We start from the raw sequence: 15440 nt of genomic DNA, 5'->3' as shown, positions 1-15440 counted from the left end.
GGTTGCGTCTGTATGTAACAGCTGTATCGTTTATTAGGTTTAAGTGATTGATTATATCCAGGCATGCTTCCCAGATTTCTAGCTTGCTTCTTTGAGACATTGCTGCTGTTGTCCCATCAGCAGTTTATGGCTCCATAAGCCAAAACTTACAAGATGGTTTTGATTTTTGGAAAACTTCATTAATCAAACACTGGCTTTGCAATACCAGGAGAGGTTTGAATCCAGCTCCTCCGTATCTGAGCTCCCCCTCTCAATCATACGCCTGTGTAAGTGACTCCATTTGTGTAGTTTCTAATAGCTGTTTAAATCTAAAAGATGGGCAGAGCAACAGCATGATTACACAACTGATAGGTCACCCTTTTCTTTCCTGGGCCTGTACTAGAAGTACAGGTTACTGAAGGCTGCCACGTGCAATTGCCTTTTTGCCTTTGGCATATGGACTCACGGTGCAATCTCATTTCCATTTGTGACAAGTAGCCCAATGTAAGTCAACAGTAGTAGATTGTTTAAGAATGCCTTTTTAAAGTAAATGCTTTAGAAATTATGGAGAAGTCTTTAATGATATCCCTAGTTGATGATCTTTTCTTTTGAATAGTTCCAGATGTCTGAGCAGCATGTGCAAGAGTTAAAAAATTGGAAAAACAAAACTAAACAATCTGTGCTTTAATCTCAGAGGTTTTTTTCTTTTTGTCTTTTCAATGGGTTCTGTACATTAATTTGAAGCAAATACAGACTTACCGTGTTCAAGTTTTTCCTGGAGTCATTTCATAAACTCATATCTAAATCATTAATTTCTTATCAGTGTTTGTGTTAAGTAATTTATATGATGGGAAGGAACAGCCCATCTGAATCTAATTTTTCCTCTTCTGTGCTCAACAAGTATCTGAATACAGAACTGGAATTGAAGTTTGCTTTCACCCTGTTCCAAGTGCAGCCAATTTTCTCTGTTGATTTAATAGGGTTTGTATCACTGACGGTAAATGCAGAAGGGATCTCTGGACCTCCCTCACGAAGTCAAAAGGACTTAAAGCATTCACATCTCTGGGAGCAAGACTGGCTTCTTTGCAAGTCACATCTATTCCAGACACTTGTATCTTTGAAAAAGCTTGGCCATCAGTTGAAAGCACAAATGTTTTTGTAAAAGGTGGTTGTGATTAACTGGCTGTATGTCTCTCTGCAGTCGGGGTGACCAGATACTGGAGGCAGATTCTGTGAGCCTGCGTCACGCGGCGTTAAGTGAAGCCTACGCCATCCTGAGCGAATGTGGTCCAGGTCCGGTCAGCCTCATCATTAGTCGGCATCCTAACCCAAAGGTGTGGAGAGAATGTGTTAGTAGCTGTATGTAGAATGTAGTAGTATCTGGGTTGTTTTCATCTGGCACTGTAATTCGAGTCTTGCTGTCAGGAAAGCAGCAAATGAAGAATACTGGATTTTTCTCTCTATGGCATGTGTTGTGCAAGAAGTCGGGATTGTAATGATGCCTTCCAGTTTTGTAAGTTGTAGCAATGCTGGACTGTCCCTTCTGCTTTTCACTTAGTCAACCACTGATCAAATGCAATTTTCCTGGAACTACTTGAGTGAAGTGTTCCCATCTTTCTCAGTACTTAGACCAACTGGCAGCGCAAATATGGCACAAGTCCTCTTCCTCCTTAAAGTTATTTTGCAGTTAGTCGTTCAGTAGAATGTAATTTAGGGACAGGAATATAAATATCAACAGATTGAACTGATCAACTATAATGAAGTAGTAGGAATACTGTTTTTAAAGAAGTAAAATCTGTCCAAAGATCAAAGTTTTCCTTCAGGTATTAAAACGTGAGAATCTGGAATGTATTGCTACCGTGAAATCTGTGCAAGGGCAATTCGGAAATAAGGCTGTGTTTACCAAGTGAGTATTTTCAAGCAATTTTTAAAAATTGATGATAGAAGATAAAAGCCTTTTAGCCAAGCTATAGGGAATAACAACTTCTTTTATTTCAATATTTCAAAGAATTTCATGAGTGTACAAAACCTTCCTGTTTAAACAGGAATGAAGCTGTAAAAATATTTGCATTAGTGGGTCCAGAGAGCTCTGACTTTTGAACTCGTAACTACAAATGGAGGTCTTAATAAATCCCTATCTAGGAGAACTCAAGTTTCTTATTTCATAATTAATTGCGTATTTTCTGCTAAATCAAATACACAAACAATTGGCAAATAGGGGTCCACTGTCCAGAGTTTATTATCATTGCTGCGATGCCTTGTGCTGCTAAAAAGAAAGAGGCCGTGGTTCTGTTAGTTAAAGGTAAGCGTGGAGGGGGTAATAATTGGGCTTATAGCTAAGATAACAGTATTTCTAGGGAGTCTGTGTGCTGTGCTGAACCAGCACGATGGTTCAATTTGATTGCATTATTAAGGCATATAGACTTTTTGGAGAGTCAGTAAGTAGCATGAAATAAAGACCCTGTGGAGTGGAGCCTGCCCTCCCTCCTCCATCCTTCATCTTGCTGTGGTGGTGGCTTCAAAGCCGATGGGTGACCTAACCAGGTATCTGCTAAGATGAACTGAGTTAAGCTAATTGCTTGCTGTTACTGAGTAACAGAGGGAAACTATTAAGTGGCTCCTATTACAGTTTTCCATAAGTGATATTTAAAATGACAACAAATCCTTCGCCAAGAAATGCTAAGAAAAGCTAAAAGCTGAGCTAGAGAGACCCTAAAGCATTTCTTCCCCCCAGGCAATATTGAATCCACAGTCCCTCATAGCTGGATCTCTGAAGGAGTGTCCATATGAGGACTCATATTTATCATAATGTCACGGTCACTCTTTTTTCTGACAGCACTGGGGGGTCTACAGAAGTGTGGGGGGTATTTTATTTTATTTTCTATTATTTTATTAGCTCTTAGTAATACCCCAGCCTGCAGACTATAGTTAGGAATTAGCTTGTCCCTCTCCAGTTTGATCTGCCTGAGGCTTAGAGGATGCTAAAAATCACAATTGTCAGAGTTTGCAGAATTGTGGATTTCTGGTTAGCTTCAAACAAATACTGCAGTCTGCCCAGCACCTAGTTTTACTCTTGGGACATCTTGTACCCAAAGGTTTGTGTAAAGGTCCTGGAGCATACTCTTAGGGCTTGGTCCATGTCCTCTAGGAACTCCCTGTGCCCCAGGAGCCTGAAGGCTTTTGGTTTGCTCTAAGGTCATGCCACAGGCTGAAAACAGAGATGTATTTCTACAATGGCTCATGTTGTTTTAGACATTTTTATACTTAATGTCTCATTTTATGACAAAAGGTCCACAGTACATTTTGTTGCTGAATACGTTCACTTCGGTGTTTTCATGTACTTCCAAGAGAAATACCACAAAATTTTCTTTCTTCTTGTTATTCTGAGTGAATGTGGCATTTAAACTATGTTTAAACTGCTGAGTTTGCTTAGGAATCTTTCAAATCTTCATGGTTCAGAAAGATTCAAGTTTCTAGTCTCTATTTATTCTGAATTTTAATTCATGTAAAGCAATGTGTATAGAGATCATTTTCAACAGAATTAACTTGCTTTCTGTTTTTAAATATATATTTCTGCAGACTAGTTGTTCCTGTTATAAAATTATATGGAGTTTTCCTGTAATAAGAATTAAGTGTGTGGCAGTAATTCAGGACAAAATTAGCAAATATGGTAAACCAGTATTTATTCTTAAACCAGAGAAACATTAATTACCAATTACTGATTTAGGTTTTCTTTTTAAAAGCAAGGAGAAATTAAAATGAAAAAGACAGCTAATATCTCAGGAAGTCTGGTATTCTTCTGGTAGGTTAAGTGTAGAATGTCTTCTGTTGCTGATGTATGCTTGTACAAAGCAGCCTTTGTCTATTCTAAAGTAGTATTTTCTCGAAAAATCAATGTACAGCACTTAATTGAGTTAAAAATGTGTCGTAATGGCTTCATTTGATTTCTTTAAGTCTAGTGCTGTTTTATTTGTTTGCGTAATAAGGCACTTGGATGTGGTCTTCATGAAGTCAGCAGGCTTCTGCCTCCTGGTTTCTGCAGGAGAGTGGCATGGGGGGAGTCTGAATCAGGGGACCAGGACTCAGGAGCTTTCAGCTAGGTCTTCTTTACTGCATCTTTAAAAATAATAGCATATCTGAAATGAATCATGTATTTGTAGTGATAAGTGGTCAGACTTTCATCTTCATTTCATCTACCCAGTTTGATCGCTGTCTACCGTTTGACTTTAGGTTTCTGAGCAGGAGATGGATGAAGCAATCGCGCGTACTACCCACCGAGAGAGCAAGGATGCCAGCTCCTCTCACATCACAGGTTCTCTCCTAATATGTGTCCTTTCCCAGATGCAGGAAGGTTTAAGGACATGCTCTTGGGTTCCCCAGCATCAATATTTTGAGGGCCCTCAAAACAGCAGAACAGTTCAGGGGGTGTAATCACTCTGTCCACTGCAGAAATTTTAGCAAAAACATCCAGTTCAGATGGATCAACTCCATAGCTCATGTTACTTGCTTTGTTTTGGTAGACTGCCATGATCTGAAAGTAGGGTTGCCAAGAGGTGGTTGCTCTATTCTCTCTTCAGGACGAGTGAGAAGGACAATGTCCTGATAGGGAAAGGACAGGAGGGATCAACTCCATTTGTGTACACTTATCCATGTAGATGGGGGGGAAAAAAAAAAAAAAGTCAAAGTATTGGTGTGTCCATTTAAAAAAGTCCAGATATTGCATACTGGACTGTATGTTTTATCTCCATTTTAATCTTTGGGGTCATGTCAAAATGTGTGCTCTGGCATTTGTCTGATGTTTTTGAACTCCACACTTAGCACTTCCTAAATTCTTACAGATGAAGGCAAAGTCTTGGCAATGGCAGAGTGACTAGTAAGGTGATTTTTAGACAGAAATGTTAAATTTGTAATTATTCTCTTTATGTCTGTGTCAGCTGAGACCTTTTTAGAAGTAGACCTTGCCAGTGGCTGCTAATTTTTCTTTCGAGGTTGCACCTCGTCAACACCATGCTCTAGCAGGTGAGGAAGACCATCTCCTGCTCATCTGTTGCTCATAGCTCTGTCCTGGGCCTCGCTGGCTTAATGTATCCTTGTGATAGTATTTCACCTGATCTGAGGGAGAGCTTGTGAAATGTTAAGTAAATCTTCCTTTAGGAAAGCAATTCACATAATAAATAAGTGGGATCAAATGCAGCCCCCAGCTCAGAAGGTGAATGAGGAGCTTGTTTGGGTATATGGACCACAACTTTAATTTTTGGCATCTAACTAAGCTGTGTTTAACAGGAGCTGTACAAAAAAGTCCATCTCCTAGTGTGAAGGCCAAACAAGGAGAGACCTCATCTCCCCTCAGCTGGACTATGAAACGCTTCCTGGAGCCAGCAAGCCGGGTAAAAGGATTAGATGCAATAAAAACAGCGTCTGCTTCAAATTCAGCTTTTACTGAAGCTCTTACTTGATCAAGGAGTTCAAAACTAAATCTCTGTGCTCCGTCGCTGTCACATGGGCTCCATAAAAGGGTTTGTTTCTTACGTCACATGTTTAAATCGTGACAGCAGCAAGCTCCTGTTCGTCTGTGTCGCTGTAGCCTTTGGGAGCGATGTGCAGAGCATGGCAGAGGAAGCTGCGGGCTCCTACCTCCTGCCACCTCAAATGCACCCCTGCTCTGTAGGGCACAGAGGTGAAGTTAGCAGGAGAGACCTGAGCCGGTGGGCAGAAGGCTGAGCACTTGGTCTCTCTATATAGCCACGGCAGTGCAAAAGTCCCTGGCTTTCCTGGGAAAGCCAAAAAAGCCATACAAACTGTCCAGAATTACAAACCCTTCCCTTCTCTCAGCGCAGAAGGTGTATAAAGGGAATTATGCAAGTGAGTGGTTTCATCCCTTGTTTCAGTGTTGAACCACATCTGCAAAGTAGTGGGATTTGGAATCCTTTTTTATTTGTTATACTGGCTAAAAATGTATTGATGTGCAGCATTTCAGCCATCCAAGTTTGACAGTTTGGCTCTCAATATACTGACAAGTCCTCTATTTTAAAAATTGGTTTTAAACTTTCTTTATTGACACGGCAATGTGAGTGCAGTTTGTGGTGCTGGCATGCAGACAGGGGCTTTAAGCATCGATGATGGCCAGTCACCAGGCTCACTTCTTTTCAGCAGGGATCTGTCAGCTCTGAGGCAGAGCTTACCCAGTACTTCTCGCACGACAGTACGAGCCAGCTCCCGTTTTCTGATGCTATAACCGGCTCCTGCGACGAAGAGCAGCTCCGTCACAAGAACAGAAACAGTTTGTTGGATGATGGCTCTCTTCCTCCTGGCAACCTGAGTAAGGAACGGAAATGTGTCTGGTCATTTGGCTAATGGGGTGAGAGTCACTGAGCACTGGTTTGCTTTACAGGAGAGCTATGGTGATTCCTGTGCTGGTAAGAAATGCCTGTCAGTGTAATGCCAGCCAGTGCTGATCATACGAAATTCTGGAAAATAGAAGGGGTTTACAACAATGCACATAAATGCCCGTTTCCATGGTATTTTGTCCAAATCGCTGCTCTGATTATGTGAAAATTACTTTATTTGATTGGTTTGGCCAAAACTAGATTGACAGCACTGCAGGGTTTTTTTTTTTTTCAAATGACTGATGATCATCTGATTGATTACATTTAAATGAAAGTGTTCATAGCTATCTCAAATACACAATTTCAAAATGTCACATGTAGCAGTGTAAAAACAATCAAATGCTCAATTTGACATATGTGTCTTTCCCCCCATAGTAATTGACTGAAGGAATCTTACATTTCCTTACTGACATGCACCTGATTTCAAATTCAAAAGATATTACATTTGTTCTCCCTTCCCTGTGCTTCTCAAGTAATGTCTTTGTCTACAGCTTATTTTTCTCTGGAAACTCATTCTTTAATGATTAAAAGCATTTTTACACTTTAAAAAACTCACAAAACAAAGCAAAACAAAAAACCTTTCTACAAAGTAAGATGCAGTTCTTTCTAAGAAGAATGTGGAAAGGGTCCTCGGGTTTATTAGTCTTTAATTTGAAACTGATTGTCGCGTGATGTGTCTTTGTTCAGGAAAGCATTTTTCACTCTCTGTAAATTGATGCAGGCAGTCCTGAGCATAGATTTAAGCAAAATGTGAAAAAAATTCTGTTGATTTAAAGTAAAATACACATGTGACTTTGCATCCCTTTTTTCTTTGGGTCATAGTCATAACTTAGAAATAAACTGAAAATAGAACCAGATGTGCCATGAACTGATTTCAGGAATTACCCATAAATTGTGGAGCTATGTGCCATCCCTCTTGCTGTTTACTGTAGTTAGAGGGAGGACATGAAAAACCTGCTTTTTGCTTTGTGAGGGAGGTTAAGCTTCCCCTGCAAGCAGAGCCACATGTACTCTGCTGCAGTCAGATGCATGGTATTAAGAAGTCATCTATAAATGCAATTAAAGTATAACTTTTTTTTTCCCTAGCTGCTAGAGAAGCAGGAGTGGCAAAAGCAAATGGTCTGGCTTCTCCAACTAGTGGGAGATCATCTGGCCTTCCCAACAAGCACACGGAGTCTGTCCGACCTGGCATCCTCAGCGACAGCCCCAGATCTGCCCGCAGCCCCTTTCATCGACAGAGGAGGGTTGTTTTCTACGATGGTGACATTAGTGATGATGATGAAAGTTCCCACTTGCAAAGAAGCCAGAGGGCCAAGAGCCAGGAGGATGCTGGCATTGTCATTACAACCTCGTCCGTAGAAATCGATGATGAGAGCCAGGACAGCGAGTCACCTAGATATAGTGGCACGGAGATGTCTTCCCCTGACTTCAGCAACTCCTTGGAGTCTGCAGACAGCACGCTGGAGCAAATTGACTCTCCTTTTTTCCCCATCATAGCTTTCGACTACTCAAGTGTGCCTGAAGTTCGTCTCAGCAGCCTGAGCCTGAAGGAGCTCCGGGAGGCACAGCTCGAATCTAAGAGGTCACCAAAACTTGAGCACAGAGCAGTCACAAGAGTGAAAAGCATGATGAGCACTGAGTGCCGAAGCCTTCAGAGACAGAGGGCGGAGGAGCATGGCTCTTACAACAAGCCTGTTGCGAGGACGCTCCCTCACAGCAAGAAGTGTGAAGCACCTGACGGGGCCGGGCAGGGCCAGGGTGAAATAGTCACTCTGGTTCGCAACGAGCATGAGTCATTTGGCCTTGACTTGGAAATCCAGGCTGTGCCCTTAAAGGTTGTTGTCACAGGGCTGCGGCCAGGTGGAGCAGCAGAAACGGTAATTTTTTAATTTGAGTTGCCTTGTTGTGATTTGCTTTCACTTTGCAGGGATTAATATTATGATGATGATGATGCAAGTGATCTGTTGAGAATAAGTGCAAGGGAGATGTTTGTCTCTGCTGGGCAAAACATCTCATCCCATATTGTTCTGAAGCTGCTGTTATTAAATGAAGTGTTTCTGACTCAGAAGTGCACCCTTGGCTGATTCAAAACTAGGAAAGTCAAGAGGCAGATCTACTGAGATGGACCGATCCCCACTCGTAGTCATAGTTTTGAGGGAATACTATTCTTTTGTTTCCTTTCTTTTTACTGGAGGCAAAGACAAAAAAAGTAAATCCTGGGGGTAAAAATGTTTATTATTTTATAGGCACGTATTCCTGTGTTATACAAATCTGGTACCAGGATGCCTTAGATACTAGCCACGTTTGCCAAGTGCCATGGAAGGACCAGTAACATACTGCTCTTCTGCATCTCATACATGCACATACTAGTGTGGATACTTGCTTCATGCTGGATGCGGAACTGCTGACCTAGATGCAAAAGTACAGAAAGAGGAAGGAGGATACTCTGGTGTACAAAGCTGGATGTAGCATTTTTAATCTAATTAGTGGCCACTAGGGTAAGAGGGGATATGTTGTAGCAGCTTGAATTGAGCTGTGAGAGCTGGGGATTTGGGTTCTGTTCCTGCCTTTTTCTCTGATTTACTGTGCAGTGTTTAGAAACATACTTAGGCTTTTGCCTTAAGAGCTCAGTCCCTATCCAATTTAGTTATTTAGGAGAGTCCCTTTGGTCCAGTGGGAGGTTGTGACTAGGGATATAGTTCGTACATGAAATGCAGAATTGAAAGACAGTATTCCAGTCCTGAAGAAGCTAGGACTGATCCATCCCAATTCATTTAAATGGAGAGGGCTGTGTCCTCCATCCTGATACTGATCTCTCAGAGAACCGAGCAACTCTTTTGACCTTCCTGTTTTAGGTTGATCATTAATTCCTCTCCTAGCAAAAGCACAGTCTGCTCTTTATTTATATGTTGGCAAACTGACAGCAGTGGTACCTGTGATCTGTGGTGATGTGAAATAGAGAATATTGCTCATAAGCTATTAATGGCTTCCCTGCAATCTTTGCCCCTGTGGCAGGGCTTCTGAGGTGTATTGATAATTTCCTTGGATCTGTCGTTGCATCAGGGATCAATGGGCAAGATGGCTGTAGGAGATGAAATTACCACCATCAACAGTATCCCGGTCAGTAAGATGACATACGAGGAAATCTGCTTGCTTATGCAGTGTCTTCCCACATCCGTAACCCTGGAGATCCAGAAAGCAGCATCAGGTGAGAGATGAGTTTTGCTTTCGTACCATTTATTCTGAGCACCAGTGAAGAAAATTCCCTTGGGTCAGCTGGCTCTGGTCTTCTGCTGCCCCAGCTTCCCACATCAATTCAGAGAAAAGACGGGGTACATTGTGTCTGCATTGGTGAGCCAGGCAAAGCACTTCCTCACCAAACCAGGCTTCGGGGTCCTTCCTAGCACCACGGTGTGGGGAGCAAACCTACTCCTGTGTGAAGTGTTCAAAGCTCCCATTTATGTATATCCCTCCTGCCAGCATTTGCAGAGGTCTGAGTCATTTCATGCAGACCTGGAGCTAACTCAGCAACAACCCATCCCAACAACCCGTTTTTCTGCTGTGCCTGTTCAGTAAATATATTAACCCTTCGTAATCACATTTTTCTCTCTTAAAAGCTGACTTTTAAGTAGTGTTTTTGTGAACGGGCAATAAGATAATAAAAGACTTTTTTCTTTCTTTCCCTTTCATATGTCAGAATTCTCTGATATACAGAAAGATGAAACAGAAAACCCATGAAAACTAGCCTCTTATCAAAACGTTTATTTGCATGTTTCTTATAAAAAGTTTTCCAGTTCAAATTGAAACATTTGATACCTCCTTAGTTTCTGCTCAGGGCTGATTTATGCTGCTACAGCAATATATGCATCCCCACAGACTGTACAAATTACGTGGTGTGGAAATAAGTGTTTGAAAAAGAAAAGCATACTTTTCAAATTCAGGAAGAACATAATATTTTGCTTCATTTTAGCTTATGATCTTCTTTGTGTACCTATTAATACCTGGGAGCCTAAAGTGCTTCCAGATGCTTCAGTTCCAGTTGTTCTTTAAGGAATTCCTGGCCTGGCAGCGAGTCCTGTTCTTGGTTCCTTAGATTGCTGTGGCTTTTGCAAACTAATAGCACTGGGGTAGGGGCACATTGACACTCCTTAATCAGGCAACTCTTCTGCTTTCCCCTTCCCCTCACCCTGCCCCAGTGGCAGAGAAGAGGGTCTCTTCAGTGTGTGATCCAGCGTGCTGAAGCAGGGCAGTACTTCAGATCCTAACCTGGCTGTTTCAAATTGCTCTTCTGAGATGTCTTCCCCTTTCTTGACTCCAGGAGGAACCTGCACTTCTTAACATGGGTACCTAAGTGGTGTGGATAATCCCGCAGGTTTGTGCAAGGATTAGAGAGGTGTGCTGGCACGTTTGAATGAGCAGGAAAGGATGTTGACTCTGTGAATACACCCCTCCTTCTGCACATACTTTCTGGGCTTCATCTGGCAGTAACTGGCCTCTAGAACGCAGCTTGAATGGGGATGCATGTCCCAGAAGCAGTATAGAAAGGTGGAAGCAAGATGCTTAGGGTGAAGTGCTGAAAAATGAAGAGCTGGAGAAATGGGTGTTGGAGTGCAGCAGTGACAGGGAGCTCAGTGTGTTGCCCGAGAGTGGGTTAAACACGTATTAGAAACAAGAAGAAACCTGTGCCAGAAATCCTGTAAAGCCCATATGCTTAATGTGTGTATAACATCACCCATGCGTGTCACATTAAACACCTGCAGAAGGCTGAGAGGATCAGAGTCAAGTTATTTATGCACAGCTCATCACTGTGTTATCTGTTCACCTTTGTTTGCTATGCCAGGGCTTTGTGTACTCTCTGCAATCTATTGGAGACATCTTCGATCAAACAAGTAATGAGAAGCAGTAGTGCTCAGCCTGACTTACTGCACACTGACACTTTGGTAGCTGGCTGCTGAAATTTAAAAGATGAGAATTAAACAGATCATGACTACTCACCTTGGCTAAGTGGATTGCTCCCTCCTGTGTGCTACTCAAATACACAGGGTTATGATTAATTTGAGTGGTTGTAAACATCATTACACAAGAGGAGGAGTGCAGAGCAAAAGGAAAACATGTAGTCTGACTATGTGGCTGTCTATTTTTATAACAAAACCTGGTGTTTTGTGTATCACTTCCCATATCTGACAGGATTTTGCTTCTTTTTTTTATTTATTTTTATCATGATGCAGCTGTCAGCAGATTTACAAACCTCATCCTGTCCCCAGGGGTAGACAGTCAAAATCAGGCTGATGTCAACAGCATCCTCGCAACTGAAGAAGAACTGAGTGCTGGGAAGCGAGAAGGAGCAGGTTTGCAAAATGCTGGTGGCGGCTGTGCGGTGGAGAGAGCAACACTGCCACCTGATGCCACGAGCAAAGAGGTGCAAAGAGGTGCCACCAAAAGCAGCCACGCCGAGGACTGCGCTGCCATCCCCGTCACTGACATCGATGACTTGCTCAGCCAAATGGGTGCTCCCGAGAGCAGGACGTCGCGCACCCCATCGCGAGCGGAAAGCCCCCTTCGAGATGAGTACACCACGATGTGCTGCTGTGGGACTGACGAAGGCTGTCCTGGATCTGAGCCACGTCCAGCCAAGGAGGAGCTGCTGGAAAAAACTAAGAATTGTGGAGCTAATGCACAAGGGGTTTTGGGGCTGTCTGTGTTGGACTCCATTAACACAGGCAAACTTTTTACTGTGAATAAAAACTCTTTAAATAACTATTCTAGGAATTTTAGCAGTTTAAATGAGGATGAGTTGCCTGCAGCAAACTCTCTGGAGGGTAAGAGAAGCGACCCATTTCCAAAGTCTATGTATGGGGCTGCAGAGGATTCTCACTCGGACGCAGAGTCTGTCACGGAAACCTTTGATAGTGCTAATGAGGAGTTGCTGGGGCTGTGCACTGCTGCTAACACCCCTGCCGTCTGTACTGTAATGGAGTCAGATGAGGAGCAAATTGAGATTTGTTGCATGAACGATGAGCCACAAAAGCCTGCACAGGAGCAGCATCTCACATGTGCAACAAGCTCATCCTCTCTGTCCCCCCTGCACCCTTACGGCAGCAAAGTTGTGCAAACTGCTGAGGGCTGTGCAATGTGTGGGTCACTGGAGACAAGCATCAACAAACTAGGCTTGGAAGATCACGGTGGTCCCATTCCATGTCCCTCACAGTGTTCAGATGTGTCCTCTGCATCCTTGTGTTCTGCTTCCTCAGTCTTCCTGCCAGAAAAAGACATCCTAAAGAATTCAGTCAGTATCCCTGAAGTTTACTCTTTCTGTAACAATGGTGCCTTAAGTACAGAAGAACAGATGGGTTTGGGGAACAGTAATGGACATATGAAATGCTGTGAATCCATTGAAGAGGAAGGGTCTCTGCACTGCGAAAAGATAAGCTTTTGCTCTGCTAGCAATGTCAATGGCTTGGAGAACAACTTGCTTGAGAAAGAGGGATGTCATAATGAGCAGAGGTCCAAATTTGAAAGCGAAACTGTGGGTGATGACTGTAATCATGCTGTTAGTCATTGCTTAGTGAAGAAAGAAACCAACAGTTTGTCCAGCTTGCCTAAAACAGACAACAATCACGTGAATGCATCATCATCAAGAGCAATATCACTCAGGTCTCCCTTTCCCACTAGATCTAAAGATCCAAAGGCTAATACAACACATGACTTACCAGGGAAGAATGAGAAAATTAACTCTGTGACTTCAGGAAGGACTTCAAACGGAAAAGTCCAAAGCTCAGGCACAAATCACTGCAAAGGAGCTGCAGTACTGCACAGCCCATCCTCGCAGAAAAAATCCTGTCAGGAGTCTAAGGGAATGGCACAAAAAAATATAATGGACACCCTTTTAAATAACCAGAAGGCCAAAGCAGGACCAAAGCTAAAAGGGTTCACCATCAAAAGCAAAGCAAAGGCAAATTCAGATTCTTCTGGCATTAATCCTACCAAAGTCAGTGGGGCTGATCAGAAAAGGGCTTCTGTTTCTCCACAGCTGTCCCCTAAACTCCTGGGGAAGAAAACACCATTGTCCCGTAATTCACCTACAAACCCAGATCCTGGCAAGAGCATTTCAGCAGCCTCAAGGACTCTGAAGTCAGAGCTAGAAAATAAACCATCTCTTGTCATTTCTGAAGATTCACTTCTGCCTTTCCTGAATGGCACCGGCAGCCCAACAGCGAGCAGTGAAATGAAATGTGGCTGTGGGGAGCTAACAGACCTGCAGCAGGCATGGGGAAAGCCAAAAGAAAAGCAAGTTTCCATGCAGCCTGTGGTGTGTCAGGGTAAGGTTGCTAAGGTGGATGATTTCAGAGCCAGAGACGGTCAGTCCAAAGTCACTTCATCTCCTCAGGGGATACCAAAAGTTGAATATGTGAAGGGGAGGACTGAGAACCCTGGAACAGGCCTGAATGCAATGAAGAGCATCTATAGTGCAGATGACCTTAGGCAATTAGATCTGCAAAATGTAGTACCATCTGCTGGAGGCTCTTCTTCGTTGAGGTCCCCCTCAGTTCACCAGGAGCATCTGGAAGGGCAGGAGATCCAGCGCACTTTCATTGAGGTGAAGCTTTCCTCCTCTTCCTCTTCCTCCTCCTCCTCTGCCTCTTCCTCACCAGCGTCATTTTTGCAGCTGCCATTGCTGGAGAAAACAGAAGAGGCAAACACAGTGGTGTCTCAGCTGACTGAGGAGATGGGGACCATGCAGTATTTCCCAAAAGCGGATACCGCTGGAGACAGAAATCTCTGTTGCTTGTCGAAACCTGTGACGAGGACTTACTCGATGCCAGCCCAATTGTCAGGTCACTTGAGGGAAGACTGCCATGTTGCAGAGGTTCATCCTGTGCAAGGCCCCCAGGGCCATGCTGCAGAGGAGAAATACCCCCAGGCGGCAATGGGGATGTTAAAGATGGTCCATCTCAACCTGCCAAATGGCCAGAGTGGGAAGGAGCAGGTGTATGCCTCCAAAAGTGCCCAGACAGTCCAGGACACGTCCCCCTCAGCCAGCGACATTAGCTGCCCTGCCACCAATAAGCTGAGGAGCTTCAGGAGGAATTACTACTACTATGAACTGAACTGGCCGCATGAACCTACCTCATCCTTCTCTGTCAAACAGAGGATCAAATCCTTTGAAAACCTGGCAAATTTTGACCGGCCCATCGTGAAGGCCATCGATATACACTCGGCCGCGAGGTCCCCCCTGGCCAGGAGGTCGTGCGGGGGGATGGCCACCACAGCCAGCCCCGCCGAGACGCCGCGGGCATTGCGGCGCAGCTTGAGCTCCTACGGCGGCAGCCCGAGCCCGGCCAACGCCACGGCCAAGTCTCCCACCAGCGCAGAGCCCACGCGTGCGGCGGAGGGCGGCAAGGGGGAAGGAAAGCCCCGGCGGAGCGAGGAGGCCGGCGCTGGGGCAGACACGGCCGCCTTTCCCCCCTCAGCCTCGCAGGCGCGCCGCAGCCGGGGCCTGGGGCGGCCGCTGCTGTCCCGCTCCAGGCTGCGGGAGCTGCGGGCCCTCAGCATGCCCGACCTGGACAAGCTGTGCGGAGAGGGCTTCTCGGGGCCGCCGCAGCCCGCCTGCTTCAAGACGGAGCTGGAAATCACCCCCCGCAGAGCCCTCGGCACGCCTGCCCGGAGCGACGTGGCCCCGCCAGCCCGCTGCGGCCCCGCCGAGGCGGGTGCGATGGGGATGGGTGCCAGCAGCCCTCGGGACAGCGGCTCGGGGACACCGGGGTCTGCCTCGGATGATGACGTGCCCCGTGGCAGCTCTCTGGATGGGGAGCGCTCGGAAAACAGCTGGTCCATCAGGTTGGTGTCGGCTTTGCTACCGCTGTTTCATTTTCATCCCTACAAGCCTCTTCTGAGGCGAAGCTTCCCCATTGCCCCAGGTCCGCCCCAGAGCGCGTTTCAGTTTTGTCCCCAGCCGCCATTCCCCTCACGATTCGGGGTACCCGTCTTCCTGCTCTTGATCGCTCAGAGCCGCCATGCTGCTGTCTGGTGGCAGCTGTGCTTCAGTGCAGGGCGAAACACTTTATCCTGGCAGGG

General features: G+C 44.8%; 1 protein-coding gene across 1 annotated transcript in view; it reads left to right on the top strand.

Moving 5' to 3' along the window:
* PDZD2 (PDZ domain containing 2) overlaps positions 1–15440 on the top strand; it is a 138565-nt gene that overhangs the window by 112877 nt on the left and 10248 nt on the right. Inside the window, exons 13-19 of the mRNA XM_075726938.1 lie at positions 1181–1313; positions 4210–4291; positions 5263–5366; positions 6130–6298; positions 7452–8242; positions 9429–9573; positions 11594–15203. Coding sequence (XP_075583053.1) covers positions 1181–1313; positions 4210–4291; positions 5263–5366; positions 6130–6298; positions 7452–8242; positions 9429–9573; positions 11594–15203 — 5034 coding nt within the window. The remainder of the gene's footprint in view (positions 1–1180; positions 1314–4209; positions 4292–5262; positions 5367–6129; positions 6299–7451; positions 8243–9428; positions 9574–11593; positions 15204–15440) is intronic.

Source organism: Pelecanus crispus, chromosome Z, assembly GCF_030463565.1.
Source record: "Pelecanus crispus isolate bPelCri1 chromosome Z, bPelCri1.pri, whole genome shotgun sequence".
NCBI lineage: Eukaryota > Metazoa > Chordata > Aves > Pelecaniformes > Pelecanidae > Pelecanus > Pelecanus crispus.
This window is presented reverse-complemented; position numbering and strand designations above follow the sequence as displayed.